This window comes from Austrofundulus limnaeus, unplaced genomic scaffold (genome assembly GCF_001266775.1).
Source record: "Austrofundulus limnaeus strain Quisiro unplaced genomic scaffold, Austrofundulus_limnaeus-1.0 Scaffold99, whole genome shotgun sequence".
Lineage (NCBI taxonomy): Eukaryota > Metazoa > Chordata > Actinopteri > Cyprinodontiformes > Rivulidae > Austrofundulus > Austrofundulus limnaeus.
This window is the reverse complement of record NW_013952501.1, coordinates 577,859-605,220: the sequence shown is the minus strand read 5'-3', so window position 1 is coordinate 605,220 and position 27,362 is coordinate 577,859. Positions and strand designations below refer to the sequence as shown.

Below are 27,362 nucleotides of genomic sequence, written 5' to 3'. Positions count from 1 at the left end.
GTTTTAGACAGTCAGGTATGGTCAGTTCTCTCAGAAGAGTTTTATCTTGTACTTCAAAATAATGTAACTCTATTTATTTAAAAAAAACTGTAGAAATAAAAGATTTTCTAAACGACTTCAACATTATTTGCTGAATATACTTCAGCAAACTTGATCTTTTTTGTCTGATGCTCCTTTTAGCAACTGTTTTACTAATTTTAGCTTTTTGTAATATTTGCATTTAGCTGTTCTAGTGCACATTTGGGCATTTAGCTACTGTTTTGCTTATTTTTGCTTTTAGCTAATGTGCTAATTTACTGTCATTTTAGCTTTTGCTTTTATTTTTCATTATTACTGAGTTTCTATGTTTTCATCATTTTAATTTTTGCTTTGTAATTATGCTGCAGTTTTGTTCATTTGAACATCTGTTCTGCTMCTTTTACCTGCTGTTCTGCATTATCCCCAACACATTATTAAGCACTAACTGATACATCATATCAAATCTAGTTTAAAAAATTTCCCCTAAATATTGGACTTAATCGTATGTTGTCTGTTAGCAAAATATCTCATGAACAACTGGACGGATTTTAATAAAACCTGCAGAAAGTAATCACAGGATAAACATCTACAAATCGTTAACTTTTAAAGTCAACCTGTTTCAAGATGGCCACCACAGCCAGCTGAACTTAGCCAATGAAAAGATGATTTTAATTCAATCAGTTGTGCCGATACTGAGCTAAAACTTGATGTGGCATCCCAAAGCACTACACTGTGAAACATTTAGCCTTAAAAGTTTGACACTAACTACTGACAGTAACTATATTGCAGCTTTTTTAGTTAATGCAGAAAAACAATTAAAATTGATTAAATGTATCCATTTTATAACTAAATTACAAATACATTTAGATGCTCTAGATTTTTTGTAGATTATGTAAAGTTAACCAGTTCTTGCATCCTTCACAAGCTGTAACCACGGGGAAGTTTTCCTCTTATCACAGATCTGCAAGCTGCCTGACTCTTTGTGTTAATGATTCACATTCACACAGTGTGGATCAGGTCCCAGTTTTCCACAGACTTATCCTCAGTGATTTGAGTGTTCATCATGAATGAGCTGACACTTGAGTGATTAACACATGTCATTAGCTGTGTAATGCTGCAGTGTGTGTGTGTGTGTTGTAAAGCTGGTTGTACACTAGCAGAGAGGGCCTTGAGCATCACATTTCACCTGGTTCCACTGTGCAAAGTGATACAGCAGGATACCTGTGTGTATATGTGTGTGTGTGTGATATCCCCAGGTCTTGTTCCAGAGCAGCAGTTACACACACAGACAGAGGAGACCCACGACTAACAGCTAGTGAAGCATTCAGAGCTCCTGACAGGATGTTAGACTTCAAGACTTTTCTGCGGTGTCGGCAGGCTCTGTCTTAGCGGGGCACAGAGCACAACAGAATCGAGTGACGCTCTGGATCTGGACTCGAGCCGTCTGGGCGACTGCTTTGCTAAATAATTGATCTGGTGAGAAGCAAAAAATGAGGAGGGCAGCACTGATGGTTTGGATAAGCCTTCTGGTGCAAGGTRAGTTCTCTGCAGGTTTAGATCTGTTTTCTGCATCTAACTGATGAACAGTTTTGTTGTCTGGTTCTGTAACTACTTTTATACAGTTGCAACAATAAAAACTGTTGTGTAAATTTACTATATCTATGRTGCCTCCTCTTGTTCCCACAGTGTCCTACGGCGCTCAGGGTCATTATGCTCACAAGCTTTTGAAAGACCTGATGGAGGACTACTCCGACGCTCTGAGACCTGTAGAGGACACGGACAAAGCCATCAACGTCTCCCTGCAGATCACTCTGTCACAGATCAAAGACATGGTGAGTGGAGACGGGTTAAATGTACAAATGATGCACCTCACTGAACAGAAAAATGCTACTTTACAACTGGATCATGTAAAAATGCTTTGTTTTGACCATGGGTTTGTATTTAGTTTAAGACAACTTCACATTGTAATCTATTCTATGTGGTTTATGCACAGTCTGAATAAGTTGTCTTCACCATGTCTAGGTGTTGATCTGCACTGAATTGACTGGATGATTAGATTAAAATTAGAATAAAAAATCTTTCTTTTGCAAGGGTTAGGCTATTATTTCATTAAAAAATCAAATAAAAAATCAAATAAAACTATTTTATTATTGTTGTTTTATTCCCTGCAACATTACTATTTAGCAGCAAGAGAATAAGCARCTTTTCAAGTTGCACTGATGCAGGAATCAAACCTGGAACTGGTTATAAGACTAAACAGGTCAGATGTGTGTTCTGAGTCATGTTTTAACAACTAATTTGGAATCTACTGCAAAGGAAACATGAACAAATCTGAAATATAAATTTAGGTTCTATTTAACAACAAAGATTGGGACAGTTTCCATTCTGTCTGACCTCTTGAGTGATTGTAATTATTTTAATATTCACAATTAGAACAAACACAAAAAGAAAAACACTATGAGTAACTGTGAAGGAGTGTTTTGTTTCCCGAGTGGATGTTTTTATTAGGGGTGCAACGTTACAGAAAATTCACAATTCGGTTCGGTTCAATATTCTAGCCTCATGGTTCAAGATTTTTTTCGATACGAAAAAGAGAAATTTCCATGCCGATCTTAACTTGTAATTTATTGAAATTAATWATGAACATTTGTTTAACCTCAAAACTACAGTTTTTAAATTAAATGTTGCTGAAACAGCAAGTTTCTCAGTGGCTCTGCGCTCAGCAATACAGCCTACAGGTGGAGTAGTTGAACACAGATCACCTCATCTTCAGAAGACAAGCAGATAAAATAAATATTAAAAATCTGTATTTTGCAACACAAGTGCAGATTAAACCTAACGGTTCGATACAGATACATGTATTGTTGCACCCCTAGTTTTTATGCATATTTAAATTTTCCTTTCAGTTAAACATTCGTCCACAAATATCACAAGCAAACGGTTCATCTCCTGTGTGAACGTGCATGTCTGCCATGTGTATGTTTAAGCTTACTTTTTGGTTAAAGCTTCGTCCACAAATGTCACAACCAAATGATTTTTGTTTTGTATGACTTCTCATGTATGTGTTTAGATAGGCCATGCTACAAATGTTTGGTCACAAACGTCACAACCAAAATGTTGAGCTCTTGTATGGCGACTCGTGTGTGTTTAAATGGACCTTACTGCAAAATCTTTGTCCACAGACATACAACCGAACGGTTTTTGTCTGGTGCGGATTTTCATGTGGGTGTTTAAACATCCCTTTTGGGTAAACCGCTGTCCACAAACATCACAACCGAATGGTTTCTCTCCAGTGTGGCTTCTCTTGTGCGTGTTTAGATCCGGTTTTTTAGTAATTTGTTTTACCGCATGTTGTCACAACTAAATCATTTCTGTTTTGTCTGGACTTCCCTGTGTGACGCTACATTTTTGTTCACTCCAAGAAATTTCTTATTATCCAAAGAACCTGAAGACTTTACTCCTAAATGACTTGTCGCGTGTTGCTGAAGAGATTGATCATGAAGAAAAAGTCTATCTACCTCARTCACCTGAAAGATTTGTTGACGGTGTTTACACTCGACTCGGGAGACTTGCTCTCCTCCCAGTTTTCCTTACTGTCATCGGTTTTTGGCCCCAAGTCTGACAAGTTTTTTAACTAAACATCAGAATGGTTCTCATCCTCTTCATCTTCATCATGATCACTGACTTCAGTCTTTGACTTTTTTTACATAACTTGTTTGTGGCTGAAAACAACTTGTAGGATGATGCTCAGTCGCTCATTTTTATTCAAAGACAAAAGCTTTCTGCTCATTAATCACAGTTGTCCTTTAGAAAAGTCAGTCTCTTTCCTTTTGTGCATTTTATTTTACCTTTCTTCTTCTACTTCTTCTTTGCGGTAGGCAAAAACCCGAAGGTGTGTATTACCACCAAGCAGTAAGGTGTGTGGTTCATCATGATTTATTTCTTAAATCTATATACGGATATTCAAATTCTATAAATTAATCTTTTTTCAATATTTCGTCTTCTTTTGTTGCTTATCATCAAGCTTAGAGGTGCGTATCTGCAAACATCTGCTATTTCTTTTCCTTTTTCTTTATTTTTTTGCTTCTATTTGTTTTATTTGTGTTTAGGATGAGAGGAACCAGGTGCTGACCACCTACCTGTGGATCAGGCAGGTCTGGCACGACGCCTACCTGAAGTGGAACAAAGAGGACTACGATGACTTAGAGATGATCAACATCCCCAGTGACCTGGTCTGGAAGCCGGACATTGTCCTCTACAACAAGTCAGTGACAAGAGGCAGGGCTCAGCAGGAGGAAATATGAGAAACTTAAATAAGAAAACAGTCAATCTGGACGGGTGTTTGTAATAATAAATGTCTTTTTTTCCCCTCTTTCCTTCCATGTGCAGAGCAGACGAGGAGTCGTCAGGACCGTCTAACACTAATGTGAAGCTGCGTTATAATGGAGAAATTGTTTGGGACTCTCCTGCCATCACAAAGAGCACATGTAATGTAGATGTTTCTTACTTCCCTTTTGACTGGCAATCGTGCAACCTGACCTTTGGCTCCTGGACGTACAATGGCAACCAGGTGAGACATGTAGAATAAGAAATTATAATAATACAGATGGCAGAAATTTAACTTTGAATTATTTTACATGACACTTTGGGTACATGAAAGTTTAGCTTTTGATTAAGCTCTGATTTGGYTTCGCCTTTTCCCCGTGTCTCAGCTGGACATCAGTTTGGGGATGGACAGTGGCGACCTGGAGGACTTCGTGGAGAATGTGGAGTGGGAGTGTCACGGCATGCCTGCAGTCAGGAACGTCATGATGTACGGATGCTGCTCGGACCCGTACACAGAAATCACCTACACCCTGCTCCTGAAGCGCCGCTCCTCTTTCTACATCTTCAACCTACTGCTGCCCTGCTTCCTCATCTCCTTCCTGGCTCCTCTGGGATTCTACCTGCCGGCCGACTCRGGGGAGAAGGTCTCTCTGGGGGTGACGGTTCTGCTGGCCCTCACTGTGTTTCAGCTGCTCGTGGCTGAGATCATGCCTCCTGCAGAAAATATGCCCTACATAGGTCTGATTTATTCTTTGCGTTCTGTTTTCATCACAAAATTGAATCACTGCAATCAAAAAGATGGTTTCTATCATAAAAAGTTACAAATAAATGATATTTTTAATGTTTGATTTAAGATTTTTGCTGTACTGATGGTTTAGTTTTGTTTCCACATGACTTAAAGGGGCAATATTATGTGTTTCTCTGGCATATATTAAAATTCTATACCATAATAAAAGTTACTATGTCACCTTCAGTTGTTAATAAAATGTTGTTTATATGTTTAAATAGAAAGTAAACTTGACTTCTCATCATATCTGTTTCTAAACGCCTTGAAATTGGCCTCTGTCTCTTTAAGAACCTCCTTCTGCTTCTGTCCCGCCCATTTCAGCTCAGGGCTGGGTGGGTTTATGTGCTCTGTGATGAGGAAGCTCAGCTTGGAAACACAGCCCAGAGGAGGAGATGATCCCAAAAGGTGGTTCTAGTCCCAACCAGTCCTTTTTGCTCCCCTGCCTGGCTGCCTCAGGGCACTACAGGATTTCTCAAACATGCATGAAWGAGTCAAAGCAAGGCTCTGGGCATGTTTTTGATGAGAGGATAACATTATAGCATGATACAAAACTCAAAAAAGTTGATTTTACATAACATTGCCCCTTTAGTTTTAGATAAAAACATYCAATTAACCCTTAAAAATCAATTTTTTTACTCTCTCCTATAGGAAAGTACTACATTGCCACTATGACTATGATCACAGCCTCCACCTCCCTCACCATCTTCATCATGAACATCCATTTTTGTGGTGCCGAGGCGAAACCGGTCCCACACTGGGCGAAGGTGCTAATCATCGACTACATGTCCAAGATTTTCTTCGTCTACGAAGTCGGGGAGAACTGCACGACCCCAGAGAGTGCGAGGACTCCGCTGCACCCAGAGGAGCCCATGGGAGACAAGGGGTGCTACTATGATGACAGCTTCCACCATCAGGACGCCAAGTCGCACAAGTACAGCAACGGCCAAGCCAGACATCACCACAGCAAGCGTCACAAAAGCCAAGCGAACGGCAGCGCCAACGGCAGATATCACCATCACAACAACCAGAACCATCAAGCCTCCAGGCTGGAGAGGGGTGAGACGAATCACCACATCGGTAGGGACGAACTGGACTACCAGAGCCCTCCCCATCCAAGAAACCTCCCGCACTTGAACGGGGGTCTTGAGCAGAGCTTCRACCCGAAAGAGAAGTATCAGATCCCATCATGCCCCTGCTGCTGCCCCTGCCTCCAACATAAACAGGTGACACATCACACCTGCTTGATCTTTTCCCTCCTCCCTCCGAGCTTCTTTGACGCCTCCGTCTGTGTTTCAGGTGGTGAAGAACATCCAGTACATCGCCAACTGCTTCCGTGAGCAGAGAGCAACGTGTGTCAAAGTGGCAGAGTGGAAGAAGGTCGCCAAGGTGATGGATCGATTCTTCATGTGGATCTTCTTCATCATGGTCTTCCTCATGAGCATCCTCATCATCGCCAAGGCGTCCTGACAGCTTCGCTGTCCTGTTTTTCTACCAACAATCATCGGCCTCAGTGTTACTTCTTTTAGTTTCAACATAAATGTTAGATTCAACCATATGGTGTCAGTAACGTGTTTGTGGTTTTTGCTCTGACAGCACTGACCGACTCAACCAGGAAGAAAACTTCATCAAGCCCTCTCAGTTAGTTAAAGTCAGGTGTACCTGCGTGTATCATGAAGTGGTGGAGCCGTAAGACAATCACGTCCTCTCGCCTCGGACATGCACACGCTCTTTATTATTGATGAGCTAACAGCCAGACATCCAGTTTTATGTTTCTTACATTCTGTTTTAAGGTGGATGACGTTTGTCGTCTTTGTTGTGTGTATTCTGTGTGCACAAAGTGGAGCAGCATAATCAAGTAACACAACACAGTTTTATCCATGATCAAGTTTGGGGAGGTTGCCAACGCAGTCTGTGCAGGTGCTGATAAAATAAAGCAGGTTTGTGACGTTGTCTCACTTAGAATTTTTATTTAAAAATTCAAGCCCGTCTCACATTATGTGAAATGTGTAGTTCAGATCTTTTGAAGTGGTGTTCGYTGGAAATGTTATAAAGATTTAATATCTTGTCATATTGCTCTTTGAGTAGCATCTGATTGAACAAAAACAATTGATTTTGTGAACAGATTGGACTGCTGTCATCCTGAAATACCTCCAGTCTTGAAAAGTTTTGGAGCACTTTGAGTGAATGCTGCTTTAGAAAAGTTTACATTGTCTGAAAATTGAATTCCTCTGTTATTCCAGCAGAAATATTATGATGTACTCACTTGAAGTGCTACAGCTAGCTGCCACCACTTCCCACTTWAAAATAATCATAGAACTTATGACACCTACCACTCCTTGATGTAAACTTTGACAYCAGTAAAGCTTTATAAAGTGGTGTTCACATAAATTGCTATAYAATTGGAGAATAGCTGTTAAATCTTCAATTTTRTCAGAGTTAAACTGTTTTGCTCCAGTCTGTGATCGTTCAAGAAACTATCCAAAGCAGGTAAGATAGTAGTTGTTTGGAATCTCTCCACAAAACCCTCCCTTCAAAAGACCCGAACTGTCCCTTTAAGTTTAGCTTCAGTCAAAAACAAAGAACTGATATTCTGTTAAAATAATTTWACTCTGTTTTGGTGGTGTGTTTAACTTTAAATTTAATTTGTTGCTCGGATGTCTTGTTTTTAGTTTTATATCTGGATGGGGTGTTGGTTTTTAATCTGGAAGTTTACAACCCATAAATATAAACACAATTTAACTGTCTCCTTCAAGGCTGCAGAGGCCGAACAGCAAAAACTTCAGTATAGTCTCTGCAGGTTTTTCATTTTCACCAACAGTCACTAGAGGGCAGACATTRCACAACTATATGTGTGTACATGTTAAACAAAACTCCTACATCTAAATTAATAATGCCAAAGGTGACAAATAAAACAAATTGTCCAYTTTTAAGTGATAATAGTGAACAAAATTTCATAAACATTAAAAAACTAATGTTTTTCTTTTTACAATTAATTGTATTTAGAGATTTATTCTTTAACATTTGTTGGACCAACGACATCAGAGCATCAACTCTGCTGTGTTCTGTGAAAAAGGTCTTCTAAGACCAGCTGAATGCACTGATTCATCATTAATAGTAAATAGTGTCTCTGTTTTAGTTGGATTGGACCTAAGAATGCAAACAAGAAGAAAARTTAATTAAATTTTTTGAAACAAGGCCGTCACAGTAGCAAACACAAACATRTAAAAGTACTGGGGCTGATGAGAGAATTGGCTGCAYCTGTGACAAGAAGCAGGTGAAGTACTGACAGACAGAGAAGCAGCTGGTGGCACAGAGGAACACATGGGAACAAATCTAAACACAAGGGGGTAAAAACATGAATGAATCAAAGAAGCAGAAAAGAACTCAAAACAGAAAACATAAAAATTGTCACAAAACCACAAAAAAATAAATTAAAAACTCTGATTGTGACAAAGAATTTAATGGGATGGAATGACAACTCAGGTGCAACACAAATACATTAAAAATCTAATGGTGTGTTTCTAATGGAAGAGGAAGACAAACTGAATATTTCAGGCTCAAGCATGAGTCCATTATTGCATCTATAAATAGTTGTCCCCATTTTCAGACTGTATTAACACACATCCTCCAAGATTCACCATCTTTGTTTCAGCTGTATTAAATTTTTTTTTAAATAAAACACGAGGCCAGAATAAAGACAAAACATAAAACAACAGGTAAAGATAGTAGTGACTGTAAAGTCCACTTTTTTTGCTGATGTTTGTTCAGTGATTAAAAGGATTGACCACCTCTTGTCTYAAGTCTCAGCTCATCAAGACAAATACTGCTGATAAGTGATCATCACACATAACTTCTGCCTTCATCAAGTGGAGTTTGTAAATGAAACTTACGAAATTCAAAATCTAATCAAAGTTTAGCTGCAATAAAACAACAGTTCAAATGTTTTGAAGTGAGGCTCTGTGGAAACTGTGACTAATTAACATCTTACCTGTGACAGGTAGCTTTTTGAYCAACTTCAGTTTGGAGAAAAAGAGTGTAGTTCTATATTTTTGACAGAAGACAGGYCCTGCAGGTTCCTGTTTCTCATGTTACATCAGGTGCTTCTGATCTGACCAGTGGCAGAAAAGTCTATTGATCTTGGTGGTTTCTTTAAAATAATCAGTTTACATGTTGGATAATGAGCCCATCTATCAGTTGGACTTTGATCACATTCACCCCAACTTACTCAAAATACTCCCACTTACGTATTGATCAGCTGTTTTGTACACACAGAAACCTGCTGTGCTGAACATTTCAGAGACGGACTGTTGGACCTCAGATATTAAAAATCCAATGATAAAGTTTAAAGTTCGAGTCCACGTCACAAGCTCACATGACTGTATCTATAGGGCTGGTGGCTGTTTCTCTGCTCTCAGTGTAAGAAGATGAGCAGAAACATGTCGAACACCAAACAAAGCTCCATCAGCTGCACAGGTAGGAGCTTTCTTTCTTTTTTCTGTCTTGTCATCTTGCTGTTTTCTAACTGTTTTCCCTTTTCTGTTCAGTGAAGAAGGCCTCTCCCTCCTCCACCATCATCAGAATGGTTTTACTGGGGAAGACYGGCAGCGGTAAAAGCTCCACCGCAAACACCATCCTGGGCCGTAAGGTCTTGGACCTGAAGGTCAGCAGCGTCTCAACCAGCCAGCTTGCTCGCAGGGCTAGCGGAGAGTTTCGTGGGCGGCAGCTGCTGTTGTTGGACACTCCGGGTCTGCTGGACTCTCATCAGACCACACAGGAGGTGCAGAGGGAGCTGAGGAGGAGCCTGAGTGTCCTTTTCCCCGGACCGCATGTCTTTTTGATCGTCATCCAGATTGGGAGGTTCTCTCAGGACGAGAGGGAAGCGGTGRGGCAGATCAAAGACGCCATGGGCACCCAAGGTTTAAAGTTCTCCGTCGTGGTTTTTACCCACGGAGACCGCCTTGAGGAGGGAGCGTCTGTGAAGCYCTGCCTGATAGACCAGTGCCGGGGCCTCGCTGAGCTGGTGGCCGGGTGTGGGGACAGGTACTGCGTRTTCAACAACCAGAACATCAAGAACAGGGACCAGGTGTCTGAGTTGCTCACCTTGATTGAAGGCATGATGCAGGACAACAGGGAAAGCTGCTACACCAGCAAGATGCTCCAGAGAGCAGAAGAGGACCTGGCTCTTCAGCTCCAACAGCAAACTGAGAAAGAGGAGCTTCTGAAAAAGAAGCAGGAGCAAACGTTCAAGGAGTGGTACGAAAAGGAGCTGGAGGTGGCTCAGAAGAAGATTAAGAAGGAGATAGAGGAACTGAGGATGAAACAGGTTCTGGAGAAGGAAAGGGAGGAGAAACTGGCGAGGGATCGGGAGGAGGCCTTGAAGAGAGAGGTGGAGGAGAGGAAGACACAAGAGGTGGTGACGCTGATAGAGATGGAGAAGAAGAAAAGAGACGATGTTCAGGAGAGGCTGGAAAAAGTCACCAAAATGTTAGAGGAGCAGGTGGCGCAGGAGGAGAAGATGAGACAATCGATGGAGGAGGAGATCCAAAAGAATAAAGAYGAAAACGAGAAGCAGGAGAGGCACAGGGAGCTGCAGCAGATCCAGATGGAGCAGGCCATCAGGCAGAGGGAGGAAATGGAGAGAGACTCTCTGCAGAAAGAGTTGGAGAAACTCTGCCAGAAGATGGAGGAGCTGAGCAAGAAGGAGGAGTACAGGAAAAGGCAGATGGAGGACGCGCTCCGACGAGAGCGGGAGGAGAATCAGAGAGAGATAGACATCCAGATGGAGCACCTCAGGGCGGAGAAACGGAGAACCGAGGCCTACAAGCGGGAGCTGAAGCTCACGAAAATCAAACTGGAGCAGCAAGCAGCGAGCGAAGAACGGCTGAAGAGGCTGTTGGAGGACAACCTGAAGGAGGACAGCAACAAGGGCGTGTCCTCGCTGACGAGGCTGTGTGGGAAGAAGTGTGCTGAGATGATGGAGAGGAGGTCGGCGGYGAAGCGTCTGACTGTGGCGGCCGTGACGGGATACGTGCAGGAGATGGGGGTGCTGGGCCTGAACGCAGCGCTGGAGAAACTTGGATCTCCGTGTTCGATACAGTAACAACTTCAAAGTCTCAGAAAATCCTCACTGGGTGTGCATCCACTGGTTAACTTTTAGAGTCCATCCAATTCAAGATGGCTGCCACAACCAACATGACTAAAACTGTACAGATGACAAAAATTTGCTGTGGTGTGCAAGTTTTTTCCAACACTCTGTGCGATACATTTGTTCATAACTTTGGCATTAATTCTTGGAGTCAACTTTGTCAGTAAAATATCTCATGATCTACTGGACATATTATATGAAACTCTCAGAAAYAAATCACTCCAATCCCTAATACATCTTGCAAGATCTTGCAATAAGATAACGTTGTTAATAAGTTTGATCAACATGTCTTTATAACATGATTTTATTTAAAATTCTGTTATGTAAAGTGGCGGACAATAAGCATTCCCCCAAGGAATGCTAAGCCTTTAATTCTAATTTTTTTACTGTGGTGTTGTCTTTGATGTATTTTATTTGTTAGTTTTCTGACCTAAATATATATTTTACATTGACTTTTACAATTTCTATTATTTGATTTAACCAGTAACTTGAAAAAAAAGGAAATTAATGCCTCTGTGAAAGCAGTTTCATTCCCACAAATGGATGTAATTCCTGTGTAGTGCCCTAAATCAGCAAATACCCAAACTGAAGGGAAATGATGGAGATAATCTGATTATCAACTCCCCGCCCTCCACCCTGAGCTGCTGCTTCTGTCTCCATCATTTCAATCTGTACTCAAACCAAACCCTGTTTCCATTAATAAACAGCACACAGTGCTTTAGTGTTTCTCCTTACAGATGCTGCTGTGAGCTCAGCTGGGCCATCTGCTTGTGCTCTGAACCAGAAACTCTGCTTTTAGCGTTGCCCGATGGCTCTGACCGGATATACGTCTTTAAGTACACTTTCATTACTTGGACTGTGGGGGAGTATACTGTGACTTTAGACGTTAGAGAAGAAATTTCAAGTGTATACATTCATATGTTTTAYTAATTAAATGTTTGAAAGGTTTTGTCTTTCAGTTATGATCTAATGAATCTATGGTGTCAAATGTTGGACAAAAGAAAACAATTTCTCTTTATATTTTACTGTACTGCTTGAAGTAAAACAAAAATAAAAATGCATTTTATAGATCAATTTAAACTCAGTTTATTTCAAAAAGGGTGTCTAAACTAGATTTTCTATTTTATTGAACTTTTATTAAATTTCRATCGGGGATTAATAAAGTTTTCTGATTCTGATTATGCTTTTTTTTTTTGTATTGTTTTTGTCCATGTCTCTGTGTGTCTGTTACCAACATCATAAACTAATTCAACATTTCAACCAAAACATCATCACCATTTCTTATAAGATGGTCTTAGTTTAAAACTCTTCATAAAAACCTGCAGAAGGTTTGCATTCCTTCAATTAAAGCTTTCACTTATTTTATTTATTTGTTGTCGCAACATTATTAGATTTAATTTTGGTAAAACTAGTGCTCAAATGGTTTGAAAACCATTTGACTTAAAAGGGTTTAAAAACACTAAAAATTAAATGAGCTGCACTGTAAGACTTCCAGCTACAACTATTATTATAATGTGCGTTTTTATTCTTAAATTAAATAGTTATGTTTAAAATCTAGACCTGTTTTAATCTATCAAATATTCCAGCTGCACTCACTCAGTAATCACCTTAGACTCAGTTCACCTTCAGCTTTCCTGCCATCAGTRTATGTTTGCTGCCTGGAGGAGTTTGTCCTTTGCTGTAATTGTTTTGCTTCTTTGTCAGCTTTATGATTTATTTAGTACAACCCTGTTTTGTTCCTCAGGTTTGTGTTTGAGTCTGCATTTTTGTGTCCGTTTGTTCACCATCCCATGACAAAACCTTGTATGGCAGAAACATGATTGTTAAAAGCTTCAAAGAAGGATTTGTTTCACAAAATGAAAAAAAGAAAACAACTTGTTCTTTCTGATTGTTATTTGCAAACTTGTGATGCAGCACAAGACTGATGGACATGTGAGTGGAAGAACACAGAGTTGGCCAGCCAATGCTGTGACAGCTAATAAAAAATTCTCATGTGACCTGAGCCCAGTGCGCCTCGGAGCTGCTGCGTTCCAGCGGTGGTGCTGGCTGTCCCCAGCAGTAAATCTGTCGCGCGCTCAGAGCAGGATGCGCTCTCTGCTCCGGCTCTTCATCACGGGATTATTGTCCGTTCACTTTACAATGCGGAGGCGCGCAGACCTGGACCATGAATAACAGCACCGGCTGGGCGCTGATTGGAGAGGAAGAGCCACCGGCGCACCGAGCTCTGACCGGCTGCGTCCTGGCGCTGCTGATCGTCTGGACCCTGTTGGGTAACCTGACGGTGTGCGCAGCGGTGTACCGCTACCGCCACTTGCGCGCCAAAGTCACCAACATCTTCATCGTGTCTCTGGCGCTTTCGGACCTGCTCGTGGCCGTGCTGGTGATGCCGTGGAAAGCCGTGGCGGAGGTGGCCGGGTTCTGGCCTTTTGGAAGTTTCTGCAAGACCTGGTTGTCRTGTGACATCATGTGCTCCACGGCCTCGATCCTGAACCTGTGCGTAATCAGCGTGGACCGGTACTGGGCCATCTCCAGTCCATTCTGCTATGAGAGYAGCATGAACAAGAGGGTGGCTTTCGTCATGATCGGGGTGACCTGGACGGTGTCCGTGGTCATCTCCTTCGTCCCCGTGCAGCTGGACTGGCACCGGGCCGGGATCGGCGATGCGGAGCGTTTGGCTCCACCACGTGACGGGAGCTGTGACTCCAGCCTGAGCCGGACCTATGCCATCTCCTCCTCCCTCATCAGCTTCTACATCCCGGTTCTCATCATGATCGTCACCTACACCCGCATCTACCGGATAGCCCAGATGCAGATCCGTGTCATATCCTCCCTGGAGCGCGCGGCGGAGCACGCGCAAAGCTGCCGCCGATCGCACCTGCCCGAACTTTTCCCTCACCTGTGCTCAGAAATCGGCGCCACCTCGTATCAGTCACACCTSAACGCGGACCCCCGTGGCCCCGATCGGTCCCACCGCGAGCTGAACGTCTCCATCAGGAAGGAGACAAAAGTGCTGAAAACTCTCAGCATCATCATGGGTGTGTTCGTCTGCTGCTGGCTGCCTTTCTTCATCCTCAACTGCGCCCTGCCCTTCTGCCCTGCACCGGGGGCCCCGGGGGCCCAACGTGGCCCTTACTGCGTCAGCGAGAAGACGTTTGATGTGTTCGTGTGGATCGGCTGGAGCAACTCGTCCCTCAACCCGGTCATTTACGCCTTTAACGCGGACTTCAGGGACGCTTTCCTGCGCCTGCTGCGTTGCCGCGGACGGGGCTTCCTGTCCGCCGTGAGCGCAGCGGTGGAGACCATGATGGCGCACAACGAGGCCGGGGTCCAGAGGCGGGACAGTCCCCTGCAGGCCAAGCTGAGCGTCTCCACGAACACCAGGGGCAGTCAGGACAGCGGGAACACAACGGTGACCGTGTTTTATCACAAAGAAGCGACAAGGGAACAAGTGATAGACACTGAGGAGAGATATGAGGAAGATAAACTGACACAGATACCCAAATAGCACTTTAATAAACTCTTTATTTCCAGATATAAACTYCACTTTTCTTTAAAGGTTCTCAATAAAACCGTTATATCAGGTTATCCTGAGAGATATCACATGCAGTTTGAAAGAGTTTACTCAGCTTCATTATATTTTAAACGCAATTCTGAAATGRGGGTCCACACTCAATATAAACAAAACACTTGGCTGAATCCACAGAAAACCACATGTTTGACCTATTTTGATAGGTATGATGGAATAGACAATAATCTGGTAAGTTTAACCTTTCCGTCACTTTTGCTGCTTCGTAAACAAATGCAGGTGCTTGTTGGCATCAGGTCACAAATTTTACAACTTTTTCATTCAAGGACACATTAACCACATCAGAAAAACTGTGTTGATTTTGTGACTATTTCTTTGTCTGGTGCAATGYGTGGCTTTAAAGTATAAGGCTTTCAGTTAAAATATGTTGAACTAAAATCTTTATGAATACTGTCTTCTGTGCACTAAATTAAAACAAATGTTCATTTTAAATCTCTTCTTTTCAGTAATTTTTTAAACAACGAATGGACCACTCATTATTTGCCATATTCGGGCTATTCTGAAAAGGGAAATTTATGAAGAATTAACATCTTAACTGTAGATAGCTCTTTGAAAGCCTGGACCAGTGAGCTAACAGCTCTTCAGAGCAGAAACATCGTGTCCTAAAACAACTCAACTCTCAAAAAAGTAAAAAAAAAAGTTCATGCATGTTCTTTACCTGCTTCTTTTTTCTGGGTCGCAGGGAGTTATTTGTCACTATGAAAGAGGAAGGGTACAMCCTGGACAGGTCACAAGTCCATCACAGGGTCAGACCGATTCACACTCTCACCAAGGMACAATTTAGAGTTACCAGTTAACCTATGGTGAGAGAAAAGAGGGAGAACCTGTAAACTCCAGACAGAAAGACCTCAGGAGGCAATCCTGCCACCGTCTCACTGAGAGGCAACAGCTCTAACCACTGTACCACCATCACCACTCTTTAATTAAGTTTTTTACAATGTCACACTTCTTTTCAGCATACAATTTGTGAGTACAAGCATTTCTAGTGGGCAATTAAGTTTTTCCAGTACTCTGCAAAACAAACAATTCCTTGTACATAATTCTGCTGAACAGTCAGTTTTTCACCCAAAGAGCAGTAAATTATATATGTTGATTTGCTGCTATTAGGACAAGGATAGGCTGTTAATATTTACATAAATAAATGAAATTATGATAAGTGATAAAAATATTTCAGTAAAAATAGTAACAATCAAAATGTTTCATTTTGTTTTTAACATGTCAATCTACACAAACGGAAATAGTTTTTTCAATATGGTATGAAATTGCTGCAAAAAGCAGTAAGTGCTTTTAACGCTTTTCAGTTGATTTTACTTGTTCGGTGAGAAAAATCCAGTCTGTCTTCCTGGGGTTTAACAAGTGCATCAAAATCAGTCTGAATGTCTGATGATGTGAAGAACAGCAGAGAGGTGATCGTCAGGGACAGAGGGTCTGGATTTGTTGAACTTGAACTGAGAATGTCTGTTCACAGATCCAAATAGGACCAATCTAAGAGCTGATCTTAGTGCTTTCTTAAAGTAAACAAACAAACAAACAAACAAACAAACAAACAAACAAACAAACAAACAAACAAACAAACATTTGGTGGGGGGTGTCATTGGCTGGAAGGAAGTCAAGAAGAGGAAAACACTTCAACTCAAGAAAAAAACATTTTAAATGCAGAATTTATGGGGCTATCATCCCCCTCGACCTATTTTCTCTAAAGCAACAAAAGTAACTTGTAATATATTCTACAGGTAAAGGTTTTATCCGTCTTTGTTCGTTTGTTGGGGCAGCTGAGGCTTTAGCAGGTGGCGTTTTCCTCGGGCAGTTTGATCCCTGATCCCTGCATGTGTTTACGTGCCTCTGGGTAAGACACTCAACTTCACACTGTCCCAGATACACAGATTTGCAAACTAAATAACTCAGGAGGTATTTGTTGCGTCCTTGTAAAAAGCCAGCTGTCTTTACATTCCCCCCTTCAATGTATAGAGGCATTTATTAGAGCTTCTTTATAGTCTCTCCAAATGGGATTATATAAGTAAGTAAGTCACATTAGCACTCATCTGCTGAGCTGATGCACCATGCACTCTGTTTACTTCCCCTTCTATAAGAGACAGCCATGAATAATTTGTGCCTCAAGGTTGTTCCTGTGAAAGATGTCCAGACCTGTGAGAACACAGAGGCTTTTACGCTGACATCGCTCAAAAACACAAGACAGGAGTCCACAGAGAGGCTGCAGCTGAAAGTAGAGCACAAGACTGGTGGTCTCATGTGATGCTCTGTGGTAAAGTTTCTTCATATTAACGTTCAGTCATTTTCTTTCCCCTTAATGAAATTTCCTTGTTGGTGTAAAATATGTAGGATGATACCATTACTTTAATGAGTTAAAAATATTAATGAAGTCAAAGAGTAAAAAACAACCATTCTTTAAAAATATTTTAAAATCCTTAAGAAGTCCAAGTGGAAACGGTGGGAAGCAATTTTATAGTGGTGGTTGATTACAACCACAGTTTGTGGTCTCTGTTTCTATATTTAGCACTTCATTCATGCCACCTTTTAAAATGTGAACATGAATTTGCATTTCGTGGAATCCCATTTCAAATGAAATGGAAGACATTTGACTTTTGTTTCATTTTTTAAATGGACAAGTATTTAGTATGAAAAATACAAAACACCATTAGCGTTTCTAGTCTAAGCTTATGTCCCCAGATGAACCTTTTTGTTACATAAATGACTTCTGAACAGTTTGAAAAAAAAAAAAAAAAAACACAAAACAAATCTGAATAAAATCTGTTAGGTTTAAACAATATAAATTAAAAAAGAAGAAATAAAAACAGGTGATGGTTATTTATGAATGCAGCAAGGTTTCTTCTTTTTTTTCTTTTTCAGTTTTAGGAACAACCAGCTATGGCAACAAAAACTGGACCTCCTGTGTTTTTTGGAATGAKTATTGATAATAAACATCAGAAAATGTGCTGTGTTTAGATCTGCAGACCTGCTGTTTTAATGATGAACCTCCGGCACACYTTATTCTCAAACTGCTCACCCACAAACACTCAAGCTGGTTCTCTTACATTGTCTGCAGATCCAAACTTTGAAATTCATGCAGATAATATCAGACAGATCCAAGAACAGAACTGTGAAAAAAACAACAACTAATAAATGATCAATGACATTACAGACCCTTTTCTAGTGGGGTTCTGTGGAAAGGCTATGGAAAATTATTAACTTACCTGCTGCAGAAAGCTCTGTGATTGATTTAATTATAAACTACAACAAACTGTTGATTTTTGACCAGATTGATGAGCTAATGAATACTCCAAGCACTGCAAGGGTACAGTGGATTTTTGTTGATGTAAATTAACTCTTATCTCCATAAGCTGAGTTTGTTGTTCATGCCAGCGCAAAGTCTTTACATCACTGACATGATGACATCACACAGTTATCTAGATCAATTTCTGTGGTTATTTAATAGCGGCAGTAGCACCGAGCTGTAGCATCTGATGCAGATTGGAGCACTTCCTGAAGGAGTACCCTACTTTATAATAATAATCTTTATTTAACCAGACAATTTTCACAGATATTTTATTCAAAGGGAAGCCTGGGCCTGAATGCAGCCTAAATATGCAGGTTTTTGGACTGCTCCAGAGAACCTTAAGGAGAAGATGCAAACTCCACACAGAAAGACTCTAATCCCAAACTGGGGATTGAATCCTAACCTGTTTGCTGTGAGGCAACAGCGCTAACCACTAATCCACTGCTGCCAAAATGGCATTCCCCCACCCAGAACAACCATATAATGCAAAGGACAGCTGGAAATAAGTGCGTCTGTGACATTCAAGAGTGAGAAAACAAAATACATTTTTTTCTACACTGGAAAAGTTAGTTTTTGTGGCTTAGCATATATAAAAAAGAACAAATTCCTCCTAAAACATACAAACCATGCATGTAAGTTCCCATAACCAGAGCTGTTGTGTACAAAGCTGAGTAGAAAACATAAAGTAACATTGTGCAAAAAGCTTGAAAGTACGTAAACTTGCCTGTAGCAAGCTTTTCCTCACAATTAAACAAAGGATAACAGAAGTTACACAATACTTTATAGTAGTAAAGAATTTTTTATTTTTTCCTGAATGGACAGTTGCATGGTTTTAAGCCGATCACTGCTGGCTGTCTGTTCTCATTCATGGTGCTGCGTGAAGAAGCTGAATTATTAGTGCGAGCCATCAGAAAGCCTGCCATCCCGCTCTCACAGCGTTCATCTCTAAAAATAGACTCAGGGAAGACACTCAGAGGAGAGACGCCAGAGTTTGTGAGCCGTGCACGGAGCATTCGAGGGAAAAGCCACAGCAGTWGCCAAGTTTTTACTTCTAAAAACTGATGAAAAAGAGTTTGAGTTAAATAGAAACAACTCCTAACATCTCCTAAATCTGATCCAGTCAGAAGTGGTGTGGCTAATGACTTCCTGTTTGTTCTATGTAGTTTATGAGATTTGTCTGTGGATAGTTAGTGCGAAGTGATGGTACACTAAAGACATAAAAGCAGTGTACTGATGAGTATCCCCCATTTCAAGCACTGCAACTATGGGTGTCCAGCACGAGGTATGATTAGAAAATATGTCCTGATATATTTAATGAGTATGGAGGACCAAATCTGAGATAATTAGAAATAAAAGCAAAAATATATAACTGGACCAATAAATAAATAAATACACTTAAATGCACCAATTAAATTAAAAAAGGAGAACTTTATCTCATGTTTTATAATTTAACTGACCTTCATATTAATTTTTCCAGCTTAGTTCCAATAAATGACATATTTTACCACATAAATTAAAATGTACTGTTTTTAACAATGTATATTTTTTGTTTTTTCTTTTACTTGTACATGGATTTGTGTCTCCTAAATCAACGTTTCCCAACCCTGGTCCTCAAGACACACCATCCTGCATGTCTTAGAAGTTTCCCTGTTTTAACACACCTGATTCAGTTGATTGCAGTTCAACAAAAGCCTGCTGATCASTTATCAGTTGAAATCAGCTGTGTTGAAGCAGGGAAACATCTGAAACATGCAGGGCAGTGTGCCTTGAGGACCAAAGTTGGAAAAACACTGTCCTAAATGATTATATTTATTTATTTATTTTTAGTCATTTTTCTCTCAAGTCATTTTATTTCCATGTGTTGCTTTTAGATTTCTATGATTCCTGTGTTTACATTACCTTATGCTCTTCTGGCTCATTATGCAAAAACAGTGMGCAGTCCWTCTTGTGTCAGCTCCTCTCCTATTGGTCAACAGACAGGAAGAAGCAGGATCCAAGAGCAAATCTACTGCTTGTGCTGCCTCAGTTTAGCTTAAAGTTTAAGGTTTAGTTTAAAGCAAKAAGGCAAGGAGGAAAACACTTACCTGTGCTTTTGRTTTAACTAAACMTTAAAGTTTAAGCTAAACTGAGGCAGCACAAGCATYCACAGTGACAGTAGATCTGCACATGGATCCTGCTCCTTCCTGTCTGTTGACCAATAGAATAGGAACTGACCCAAGAAGGACCACCCACCCTTATATAAGTTGGCAGAAATGTAAAAGGTAAATACAGGAGATAGAGAAATGTAAAAGAAACACATAAGAGACACTTGAGAGAAAATTACATAAAAATAATCATTTAAGAGAAACTGATGCATCTACTAAAGGACAACAATATATATATATATATATATATTAAACAAAATATGTGGTAAAATATATTATTTATTGGAACAAAGCTGGAAAATTAAACATGAAGGTCAGTTAAATTATAAAACAGGAGGTAAAGTTCTCTTTTTTAAAATTTAATTGGCGTATTTTAAGTGTATTTATTTATTTATTGGTCCATTTACATGTTTCTGCTTTTATTTCTAATAATGTCAGATTTGGTCCTCCATAAATGAGAAGCAGAGATGACAAATACATTTAGATGACTTCTTCATTTTATGTGCTGCACTGTACTTCCCAAACACTTTATTATCATCTTGTTTTGTGTGAATAATTTCTGACTCAAACATCTGAATTAAAAAAATATCAAAGAAGTGTGAGGTAAATATTGTGTTTAATAAACAAACATCAGTCAGGTAACTGACATTAGTCTGGGGGATTGAGAATGGGGGCAGATATAAAGCACAATGCACATGTGTACAGGTGTCAGGGGACATATTRATCTGTTACACAAGGTGCCCCCCCTTAGTGTGAGGAACAGGAAGCTCTATATAACATACAGATCAGGATCCAAGTCTATACGGTACAAAAAACTTAGCAGCAACATGTTAACATCAGGGACCGAGGGGGCTAACAGGGTAGTTTCATTTAGAAAAAGTCACAGTATTATTTAAATTTGTTAAAAAGGTAAAAAGAGCTCTATGTATCCGCTATAGGGTCAATGCTACTCACAGGATCTGTGTGTGAAATACATTGGTAGGGAAAACTATACATTTATACTCTAATATAAAGACCTTCTGGTAATGGCACAGTACAAACTCTCAGAAAACACGACAAAAATATACAATGTCTTCACGTCACATTTGCAGATTAAAATGTAACTAAGGTCTCTGGCAAGGATGACAGTTTCAGTGATCCAAAAAACAAAACAAACCTCTTTTACACCAAAATAAAGAACAGCATTTTTTTGTTAGTTTAGCTATCTTGACAGAGTATGTCTTTTTAATACAAAAATAAGGACAAATATAAATTAATATATATTAAAACTGATACATGGGGTGGGGGGATCTATTGAATAAGTACAGGTATTTATGATACAATAAATACTTGTCATAAACATGGAGACTGCAGGTGAGAGTGTTTGTGTGTGTCTGTTGTTCAGTAGCAGTAAAAAGAATCGCCGCTCGTGTACAATCGTGCACACAGTCACAGAGGATGGATGAGGCCTGCAGGTTACAGTGGTGGTTGAGGAGGTTATAGCTGCTCCACASTCCCCCYTGCTTTAAGGCAGCTCCTCCTGGTGGCAAGTCTGTGGTACTACAGTAAAAGTTCTTCCTATAACACACACAACTCATGACAGGAAGCAGGAAGTCTACAGGAAGCGGTCATCCATCAATGACCGGTCCGGAGGGGAAGAGAAAACGTGGCACACCATTGGAGTCGTCACGACCAACAAAAAAGAAGCAAATGTCAGGACAAAAAGTCAACTTTTTTTTTGTCTTTTTCCTCCACTTCTTAATAAAAAATAAGTCTGTTTTTGAACTTTACAATACAATTCAGGATTCCCACCAAGGACGCATCAGTCATCAGTCCAGCACTGACCAAAAAAKCTTTTTTTAAGTTGTTTTTGTTGTTTTTTATTTTTTTATTCCACTTTTTCAGGATTTTTATTAAAAACAGTGTTGGTGGTAATAATACTCTCAGGAGGTTGGGCCGAGTTTCCTCATGGCAAACGAGACGGATCAAGTAAGGCGGGCAGGAACACAAAACATATCTGGAGAAACAGAAATCTGTCGAGGGCYCAGTCTTTTTTTTTAAATTCTCTTTTAACATTTTTTTTTATGAAGAACACTTTGTACAGCCGCACTTGACAACTTTTTCCACTTCCTGGACAAAAGAAGAGCCGTCGGTGCACTGGAAGGTGTATTTCCTACGTTTGCTGCGGAGGGGGGTGCAGCAGGTGCCCTGTCCTTCTGCTCCCCCRGGGCAGCTGCCTCGACACTCTAGACGGGAGACCTTCTCCTGGGTTTGGCACGCCGCGTAGCCTTGCTGTCTCTGGTAGACATCTCTGACCCGTTCCCCTCGACAGGCAACCTCTGCAACAAGGAAACGGTGTCAGAAATCCCCCAAAATTTAAGAGAAACTCCATTAAGTTTGCTTTTTAGAAAATGTGCACCAAGTGGGGTGGTAGTGTACCTTGAACATCTCAGATGTTGCATTAATTTTTAATGTTTCACTTTATATTTATGGTACACATATTAAAAGGAACACATCAATGGTTGGGGGAGTAGATAGGAAAAAGGGTAGAAAATAGTCCTCATAAAAGAAATGAGTGTTGTTTTACAAAAAACATAAAAAATCATGTTAAAACACCCTAAAAAGAAACTTAACATAAAAGCAGATAATAGCAACAATAAACAACAAAATATAATACGTCATCATAAAAATGACTATGCAAGAAAACAAAAGTGCTGCAAAACTGGTATAAAACAGCTGAATGCAGTGAAAACAAAGGGTCAGATTGCATTAAATGGGAGGGATTTAGAAAATGAATTCATGAACGTTTAGTAATCTGATCGCCTCACCTGAGTTTCACCTCGCGTAGGATTAAAAGGAAGCTCAGGAGATACTAATTAAAAAAGTTGAGCGGTTAGAAACAGTGCACAAACAATAAAAAGTTTTAGAAACACACATTGTTAAAAGAGATCAACAAGAGCTGTCAGGCAGGGAAGCAGAAGCTTAGACGAAGGTATAATATGTTAATAAACACAATTTAGATTAAAAAAATTGAGCTGTGTTGGTGCCACAAACCCAAAGATTCCTTGTTTTTCTCACCTCGGTCACAAGCCTCTCCTGTGTATCCACTGTCACACTCGCAGTAAGCTTGGCCCAGGCCTGAAACTCTACATTTTCCATGTTTGCAGCGAGACAGGCTGCAGGGTTTAGCCGCAGCTGGATCCTGCTCATCGCACAGCACACCAGCAAAACCGGGCTGACAGCGACACGAGTACGAGTACGAGTTGATGGGGATGCAGGTTCCGTGGATACACCTTGAACGAGGGAGAGAAAGACGTGGATCGATGAACACCGACAGCTGTTTTTTCTTTAGGATTTGACACCCCCCAAGTTTAACTTCTTATTGATATTAAACCTATGAGAAAAGCCTTGTCCACTCACTTGTTGCCATCACAAGCATTGCTAACTTGCTGGTCACAAAGAGCGCCCGTCCACCCAAGGCGGCAAGTGCACGTGAAGCCACGGTGACCCGTTGGGTGGCAGTCCCCCTGGACGCAGACGCCTCTCTGACACGGCTGGCAGCCAGGCTCCACGCCGTTACCCAGCCACTGGCTGCTGCGCTGCGAAGTCCCAGAACCTGAACCTTTTCGATCCAGTCCAGCTCCCAAGTTTTGGAGCTTCCCGTTGATGTAGAAGTTACGGAGGCAGCCGTGGAAGCTGGTGCCGTTCCGGCCTCCAGAGCTGAGCTGCAGGGCCGAAAGACCCCCGGAGACCCTCTCTGGCATCCCTGAACAAGGACGAGTCAAGATTTGATTTACTGTCCTCCTTAAGTCAGGCTGATTTCTTATTAATTGTGGTAAGTGATAAAAGTTTGCAGTCATCTGCACTMCAAAAACCGTCCATCTTACCAAGATTTAAAATCTTATATCAGCCAAAAAGTCTTTTTGATCTTGTTTTGAGACTGATTTACTAAACAAGAACTGTTTGTGTAAGAATAATAATCTTGTTTTCAGAATGTGTAAGATTATTTGTCGTTAGGCTGAAAATTTGACTCAAATTAAGTCAAAAAATTTCTGCCAATGGAGTAAGAAAATTTTACTTGGTAAGATTCTTGAAATAATAAAAAAATTGAGTCAAATCAAGTATTTCAAGGATCTTACCAAGTACAATTTTCTTACTCCATTGGCAGACAGTTTTGACTTAATTTGAGTCAAATTTTCAGGCTAACAAGACAAATAATCTTACACATTCTGAAAACAAGATTATTATTCTTACACAGTCAGTTCTTGTTTAGTAAATCAGTCAAAAAAAGATCAAAAAGACTTTTTGGCTGATATAAGATATTAAAACGTGGTTAGGTGGACACTTTTTGCAGTGTGTTGGTATTTTCTGCTGTAATATTTTTAGTACTATTATTTCTGATCACCCTCCAGATACTAATGTTGTGTATATCATATAGATYTACAGTATTTAAGACCATAGACTGGGAAGTTACCTCCCACGTAAAGTGGAGAGTCTATATTGAGTGTAGACTGTTTGCTGATGGAGTTGATGGATTTGGGTGCTCCGCCYTCGATGGACAGAGTCAGAGTCTGATCTGATGCCACCAACTCCACAGAATGGAAGCTGCCATCGTTCACCGTCTCCACGCTGCCAGAGGAAGGATGGAGAGGTTCAGACAACACGTCTCACCATCAGCTGCCTGTGAACGTGTCCTCCTGGGAGTGCACGCACCTGTAAATAGCGGAAGGCGGGTAGGATCCAGTGTCGTAGCTGACCCTGAGACGTCCCCTGTACAGCTCCATTGCAATGTGATCGTTGTCGCCTTTATACAGCAAGACGCCGCTGTCCTCATCTGTGGCAATCTGAAAACAGATTAAAGCAGCACAACACATTTTCAATACTTTGATAAACTGAATGTATCACTGATTTACTTACAGTTGCTCATACAGAGRAGCTAACAAGTTTAAACACATAGATATTTTAAAATCCATGCTTCTCACATCATATCTACCTACAGGGCAAGTACCAGGTACATAATAAGTATGCACTGGATTATGTACTGCTACCCACTTTTATGTTGATATTGTTAGCCAATATTTTCTTCTGTTGGTGTCCATATTTACATTGTGTTCATCAGTGTTGAGACATTACTGTATTTATGTTTTAAATGAGGAAAAAAATCAATGCGGATTAAAGTGACAAAAATGTAAAACAAATAAGTAAATAAAGCACAAGTGTAGACACGTTTAGGTGAATGTCTGTCTTCAATTGTGACATTGTGCAACTTGGTCATTAATGTCTGCAATTAAATTAACAAAAAACTTTACAAAACTGAAACTCAAAGTGCAAATGAAAAGAGCCCATTGATCTTACTTAATATAAAATAGACAATGCAGTTTTGAAGTAATACAATTAAAAATGACTGTATGACATTAGGATCATGGGAGTTTTAAAAATGAGGTACGCTAGAGCAGTGGTTCCCAAACTTTTTATCTTCTGACCCACAAAATATTCATGGCAAAACCTTGTGACACCAAATATTACTGGTCTGAGTACACAAACTTTGTTAATAACCCTAAAAACAAAGGATACACCAATATAAATACTTATTTATACTTATTTTGTGTTTTTGTAATAATTATAGGGAAAATATTACATCACCAATTATTTTATTACACTTTAAATTGATTTCTGAAGTGCAGTGGTTCCCAAACTTTTCAACTTTTGACCCACAAAATTACAGTAGCAGAGACCTGTGCCCACAACTATTTTTGGATGATAAACATTTGTATCAGGTCAACTAAACATGGGCATAGTAACAATATMTATTATTCTACATTTATACATTTTAGGCAACTAAGGCAAAAAATGRAATTAATTTAGAAAATCTTTTCAGGAACCCACCTTGATGTTTCAGGACCCCACTTTGGGTCCCGACCCCAACTTTGGGAACCACTGCGCTAGAGCATGGATTGCATGATAGGCTGTAGTTTAACCTCCAAAGTGTCACATTTCAGAAATATTTCTTTAAGGATGGAACCAAAGTTTGAAAGACAAAACAGAAAATAGAAAAGCAGCAGCACCAAAGTAGCCTGCAGATAAAACTCTGTACCTGCAGACTGATGTTGGTCTGAGGRGAGAGGAGGCTGGAGGGAAGCTGCAGGTACGACTCTCGGTTGACGAAGTTGACGCTGACGAGCGTTTCGCAGCGCTCGCCCTCGTAGCCGTGGGGACACTGGCACTGGGGGTCMGCTCCCACCACAATGCACTGAGCCTCGTTGAGGCACTCGTGGTTGTCACAAGGACTGGTGCGAGGAAGTACCATCGGAGGGGGGAACTCGCAGAACAAGCCACTGCAGCACAGCATGTTCACACACGTCACATGTAGAAAGAACATTTTAAACAATGCAGRTTGGATGGCAAAGAAAACGACTGGAAATATTAAACCCTGAACACATCGTCCTAATGAGCAGAAGGGGAGAGTCTCCCATCAGTGTTAGCTTCAGCAGCTTCCTTTACCTGTATCCCTCCGGACAGATGCAGGTGTATCCGTTCACAGCGTCGATGCAGTGACCTCCGTTCTGACACTTGTTTTCCTCACAGTCGTCAAAGTCCAGCTCACAATGCTCACCTACATAACCGGGAGTGCACTCACACCTTTAGGATATGAATACACACACAACCAATCACAACACTTATCAATTTACTGATGAATAMTTTGCTGAATTTGAGAAGAAAGGAAAACACACCAGCTCCCCGCTGACCCTCAGAGTCTGAACGGTTCACATATAAAACAACGTTATGTGCTAAAGAGCAAGRTCAGCCCAAAGAGTAAGAAACAATCCACAAACTCAAGTCTATTTTTTCACTGTACAAGTGTTGAAATGCTGTGGTAAAGATCGCTACGCCTGTGCGTGTGTGTATAATCCACTCACTTGTATCCCTGAGGTGTCAAAATGCATTTTGAGTCGTGCTGACACGGGTTCAGCTCAGGGGCACAAAAGTCCAGTTTCTCTTCACACAGCTCTCCTGGAAACACACACACACACACACACACACACACACACACACACACACACACACACACACACACACACACA

The 27,362-nt window shown here is 40.6% G+C and overlaps 4 protein-coding genes across 9 annotated transcripts in view; 3 read left to right on the top strand and 1 right to left on the bottom strand.

Annotated features, from left to right (window-relative positions):
* Positions 1–967: 967 nt before the first annotated feature.
* On the top strand, positions 968–7,069 carry chrna9a (cholinergic receptor, nicotinic, alpha 9a). The gene is made up of 7 exons (XM_014013183.1): positions 968–1,554; positions 1,705–1,850; positions 4,128–4,282; positions 4,408–4,588; positions 4,731–5,082; positions 5,780–6,354; positions 6,428–7,069. Exons 1-7 carry the CDS (start codon positions 1,509–1,511, stop codon positions 6,596–6,598), a joined length of 1,626 nt encoding a protein of 541 aa, XP_013868637.1. The 5' UTR covers positions 968–1,508; the 3' UTR covers positions 6,599–7,069.
* A 2,437-nt stretch (positions 7,070–9,506) lies between these two features.
* On the top strand, positions 9,507–12,454 carry LOC106520918 (GTPase IMAP family member 4). Its single transcript, XM_014013239.1, has 2 exons — positions 9,507–9,604; positions 9,676–12,454. Exons 1-2 carry the CDS (start codon positions 9,556–9,558, stop codon positions 11,229–11,231), a joined length of 1,605 nt encoding a protein of 534 aa, XP_013868693.1. The 5' UTR covers positions 9,507–9,555; the 3' UTR covers positions 11,232–12,454.
* Positions 12,455–13,195: 741 nt separating this feature from the next.
* LOC106520919 (D(1) dopamine receptor) lies at positions 13,196–15,294 on the top strand. The gene has a single exon (XM_014013240.1). It carries the CDS (start codon positions 13,441–13,443, stop codon positions 14,779–14,781), a length of 1,341 nt encoding a protein of 446 aa, XP_013868694.1. The 5' UTR covers positions 13,196–13,440; the 3' UTR covers positions 14,782–15,294.
* Positions 15,295–20,898: 5,604 nt separating this feature from the next.
* slit2 (slit homolog 2 (Drosophila)) overlaps positions 20,899–27,362 on the bottom strand; it is an 89,450-nt gene continuing 82,986 nt past the window's right edge. For all 6 annotated transcript variants that reach the window (XM_014013232.1, XM_014013233.1, XM_014013234.1 and 3 more), the window contains 8 exons: positions 27,198–27,291; positions 26,782–26,919; positions 26,375–26,615; positions 24,994–25,124; positions 24,755–24,909; positions 23,701–24,046; positions 23,359–23,573; positions 20,899–22,619 (listed from right to left, as the gene is read on the bottom strand). In XM_014013232.1, coding sequence (XP_013868686.1) covers positions 22,363–22,619; positions 23,359–23,573; positions 23,701–24,046; positions 24,755–24,909; positions 24,994–25,124; positions 26,375–26,615; positions 26,782–26,919; positions 27,198–27,291 — 1,577 coding nt within the window. In that variant the 3' untranslated portion in view covers positions 20,899–22,362. The remainder of the gene's footprint in view (positions 22,620–23,358; positions 23,574–23,700; positions 24,047–24,754; positions 24,910–24,993; positions 25,125–26,374; positions 26,616–26,781; positions 26,920–27,197; positions 27,292–27,362) is intronic.